Source organism: Opisthorchis viverrini, assembly GCF_000715545.1.
Source record: "Opisthorchis viverrini unplaced genomic scaffold opera_v5_13, whole genome shotgun sequence".
Lineage (NCBI taxonomy): Eukaryota > Metazoa > Platyhelminthes > Trematoda > Opisthorchiida > Opisthorchiidae > Opisthorchis > Opisthorchis viverrini.
Window position 1 is genome coordinate 1,890,445 of NW_008751669.1, and position 4,771 is coordinate 1,895,215.

General features: G+C 43.6%; 2 protein-coding genes across 2 annotated transcripts in view; both read right to left on the bottom strand.

Annotated features, from left to right (window-relative positions):
- Window positions 1-116: 116 nt before the first annotated feature.
- Window positions 117-1,523, bottom strand: T265_12750 (hypothetical protein; the record flags this gene model as incomplete). Its single annotated transcript, XM_009165273.1, has 1 exon — window positions 117-1,523. A coding segment is annotated over one exon (1,407 nt), but the record flags the coding sequence as incomplete, so codon positions are not given.
- A 2,170-nt stretch (window positions 1,524-3,693) lies between these two features.
- T265_01240 (hypothetical protein) overlaps window positions 3,694-4,771 on the bottom strand; it is a gene marked incomplete at both ends in the record, with an annotated part of 9,773 nt that continues 8,695 nt past the window's right edge. Inside the window, 2 exons of the mRNA XM_009165225.1 lie at window positions 3,694-3,870; window positions 4,429-4,549. Of these exons, the coding sequence (XP_009163489.1) occupies window positions 3,757-3,870; window positions 4,429-4,549 (235 nt within the window). The remainder of the gene's footprint in view (window positions 3,871-4,428; window positions 4,550-4,771) is intronic.

The window sequence follows — 4,771 nt, forward strand, 5'->3', positions numbered from 1 at the left end:
ACAGCTGGGGGAAAACGAACGATCTTGCTGACACCCAAATGTGTTGTTCAAGGAAATCGATTCTGAGTCACGGCAACAAATGTGACTGAATACAGAATCAGCTACGATGGAAATTAACGGTTATTTGCCATCGCATGCTTACGCCAAGGATGGAGGTGCCGTAAAGTAGGATTATCTGCAGCTAGCAGAGCTAATCGCCGACGATATTCGCACTCAGTCCGGAACATAACTTCCCTTTCGCGCTCCATCTCTTCTCGAGTCAACTTTCGCCTTAGCTGATTGGTCTGTTCGGCATGAACTTTAGAAGCTTCCAAAAATTCTCTGTTTCTATCAAGGCGTTCCTGTTTTTCTCGTTTTACTTGTTCAACGTATTGCTCATGGTCCCGTTTTATCACTTCAGCTATTTCCTTCTGCTCATGTGTAGCTGCTTTCTGTGCAGCAGCCTTCTCCGCGAATCGCTTACGATGGTGTTCCACAACTTGTTTCGCTTCTTCCGTGGCACGTTCTCGAGCCTTCCGCATTCGTTCCCTCTCCTTCGCTTCTTTTCTTCTAGCTATCTCTGCATACAGTCTGTCAGTATGTTTATCAAAGCATTCTTCATCTTTCGTAACCTGTTTCTGATACTCCATAAATTGGAGTTGCTCCTTTCTTAATCGCTCTTTCTCTTTGAGAACATCCCGACCACGCGCCATCTCTAAAAATGGATTGCAATACGCGTCAACAAGTTCTCCCAAATATCTTTCCCGTTCTCTACGTTTTCTAGACTCAACAAGGTCACTCTGGGCAAGATGGAGCAGTTCTGCTTGCTTTCTCACTCTGTCGTCATAGGCTCCGTGCTCTCGTTCATCCTCTGTTTTTAGTTTTTCCAGGAATCGTAAGCCCTCTTCGCGCTCAGTCTGTTTTTCTTGGAGTATACCACGTTTTCTCGCCTCTGCCTCTCTCAAATGCCCCTCAGCTAATTCACGCAGTTTATATTGTCGTTCCTGTTTCGCTTGCTCCTCTCTTTCTAGTTGTTCTTTTAACAGGGTCGGTCCAATACCCACGAGCTGATCTAATCTCTCTTGCTCCATCTTATCCCTCTCCACCATTCTTGCTATTGTTTCACGATCCCTCATAATTTCTCTCAAATGGGCCTTATGCAGGGCTTGGAGATCGGGCAATTCACTTCTGCATAAATTTTTCTCTTCCGCTATTTGTCTTTCCTTTTCTAGCAGTTCGCCCTTTAACCTTTCAGCCTCCGCAAATAAATTGGCCTTAATTTTCTTTTGTTCCTGGCGTAAATTCTCCCGGCATAATTCCTCGTACATGTACCCTTCGCACTGGAGCACTGTCAGTAATTTGCGACGACGCTCATCCAGCTTATTTTCCTGCTCGTTTTTGTGTCGATTAAACCTCCTCTGCACTTCGTTGGCAAAAACTCTCTTCTGCCCTTGATTGCGGAACTCGTTTTCTACTTTGAGCCTCGAGTAATAGTCCGCTCCCCCAATTCTTGGCTGCTCCTGCATTAATTCTGGCCCTGACATGTACGTCCCGGTTGATCTACACTAGGTGCCGAATATGTGCATCCGTCAGCTGCTGTGTGTGTTTGAATAGAACACGTGGCAAAAATCGATAGACCGATGCAGCATTATTATACTTCCGTTCAGGTATAATAGCGCTGAAATAACTAAGAAAAATGCAACCGGTTTTGAGATGCATCGTTAAACTCAACCTCATACACAAGGACTCAATTCCGTTCTGCACCGTGTGTTATTTACTTGTGAAGTTAATCCAGCAAATGAGGCCAATCCATATTGAAAACCGAAGAACTATCTCATCCGTACAGATGAAATAACGTTCCTCAAGAATAGTGTTGCTGTGGCGACGAACTGACATTTTGACATAACCTCACAGATTCAAGTCGGTTAAATGGCGCTGCACAACGTGGATTTCTGGCCTGGTCAATTCAAGAATTGCCCAACACCTGAATGCTATCCATGTGAACGACGCGTCCTTTCAACTTCTGTCAAGCAACTAATGTACTAGTTAGACCCAGAGGAAGGGCGCTAAATTGGTCCAGACCCTCTCGTGTCAAGGAGATTGTCAAGAGTTATGTAGAAGTAGGTACATGTGTTCTCAAAATTGGAATCTTTCACTCCAGTCATTTTATTGATCAACTCACCTGCAGCAAGAAAGCGAAGTTTTTGTATGTCACGGAGTGTTCCTTCATCATGCAAAAGTTACTAGCTTAGGATTTTGCAATCAATTTCTGTTACGGTAATCAAAGAAAAGAAAATTAAATAGATTCAGTCGACTTTTGTATAGCAATCCTTGTACAGCTTCTACCTCTGCTTGTTTTTTGCCCGAAGAATGCGGTTGTGAGATCCCAGAGAGAATCACAACGGTCTCCAGCCGATCCGGTGTTGGTCCCGGAGAAATCGTTCGTTACCATTTCATAATAAATTAGAATAATGAGCGTTCAGTGCTTAAAGTTCTACTTCAGTGGTTTATTCTGGTTGCAGACTGCCTGAACCTTCAGTGAAACAATAGCACTCCGTCCTGGGGGAGATTTACTATTGACAGAAGATACAAAAACACATGCCCACGTTTGGAGTTGCTAAGTCGGGATGAATTATGTTATGGGAACATTTCTGTCCGGATAACCAAACATACATGCGGAAGGTTGTACAGGCAAACTCACGAAAGACAGTATAGAACAGCCGTAGGTGAAGTAGAGTCTGGTTCCAGTAAAGTTGATCACTACCCTCAAAAATGGCCGTTAGAACAAAATAGTATTTGCCTCTATACAACGTAATTTTTGTACAGTTCTCTGTCAGCTACTGGCTTGGGGCGTCGCAGTGGATAATGCACAATGTAGGGATTGCGATGCATTTTGTAGATAGTTGGTCAGTGGATGGGCGAGTGAGTATCGGGCTGGAGTATCCAGCTCACCTCTTCAGCCCTTCCTCATAGTCCGTTATTGGCTGACTTTCGGTGTCTCAAAGGTTAATTTGCTGACCTTACTGTGGGCCTGAAGCGCGACAGACCAGCCGTGAAAGAGTGAAATAATCACCAACATTATCAGCTTTCCCGTGTTGGAAGCCATTTCTGACCAGCAATTCGTACGATAATCCTTTTCGAGGGTTGGGCCTGGTGATGCAAGCTTCGGAAACTGCAAGCGCTGATCGTGATTGTAGTGGCAGTTCACTAAGAGAATCCTACTGTGGATCCACTCTTTGTGGTGCCGAGATGTTAATCTAAGTTTCGATGCGGAACGTCTTCGGACGACCAGCATGGAGCGTTAGAAAGAATCACACTGTCCAAGGACTAGTCTCAAGTTGAAAATGTGGTCGACGCGACCTCAACCAGGGCAAAACTCAGCTTGATTCTCACGAGCATGTCTCCTCCAATAATCTATCAACCTGCGCAAAATATTGCCAGAGAGCACCTTGAATGCCACAGCTACCGGGCTAGTGCCTGGCAGTGCCTAAGGTCGTAATCCAGATACAGCTATAACAAAATCAGAACCGTGGAAAGAAATCGAGTGAACAGTTAGTGCGCAAATTGGTTCTGGCCTAATCCAAAATATAACCCGAAATGGTCCTGACGAAGATATCCCAAATGACAAGCTGTTGTTATTGGAGCCATCTTAGAACTTCCCAGTCTACGAAACAAGCAGGCCATCAAAACAGCGAAACAGTGCAAAGTAGAAAGCTCAGGATTTCAATAAACTCGGTAGTACTACAAAGTCTGGTAACATGTTTTAGATAACGTGTTTCAACCTATCAAGGAATTAATCATTTTCTCAATAGCTTGTCTTTCCTTTAGTCCACTGAACCGATCCACTTCCTTGCCATTCTTTATTGCTATCACAGTCGGCACTGCAGATATCTGAAGAGAAGAGAAGTTGACGAACAGCTTTGGATGAGTGGAAAAACACGGCCATTAAACTCAGAATATTCACAAAATAGCAATGATATAAGGCTAAGATGGGGAATTTCGTTGGTATAAAATGAGTCACCTACCACAGGAACGCGTAGTGAGATCAGATCATTTCTACACAGGATTTCGATTAACAGATAGTGAATTAACATTCCGTCGCCTTCAAAAACGTGGAACTTATCGAACTGCCTCCCAAAACGAGTTGCATTTACAAGTCAGCCGATTCATATATTCAAGTCTATCAAATGTACCAATTCGCGAGCAGTGAAGAAAGTGGTAATTTTAAAGCTTCATTCCCTACCTTGGAATAGTGAGCTAGTAAGTGGTATGGATGCATGCTGAAGCCTTAGGTGTACTTCAGTATATATATATATATATATATATATATATATATATATATGCAAGCCTACGCAAAAGGAATGAAACGCAAGCCCACTAAAGAGTATTAGGGTAAAATCCCAATGCTTCATCGCAAACCACCGAAAAGTTGGCCAAGGAAATACTTACCTTATAAGTGGCTGCAAGCGTATCGTTCTGATCTACGTCGACCTTTGCCAGTAGTATCGAATTCATGTGAGATTTCATCACCTCTTCTAAACGAGGACCAAGCAGTTTGCAGGGACCGCACCTATGAAAAGTGGATATATGATTCAAACCCGATAGTATACGGCAAACCATGCAGCTGGGATGTCCTTGTACAATACATCTGACAATAGTTCATTTGACCCCAGGCTTTCTACTGGTAGATTATTTATCCCTACACACAAACAACAAAAAGCGGAAGGTGCAAACCACGCTAGCCACTGCACCTGTCTAAAGTTATGCAAACGAGACGACTAAGGTTGGAGGT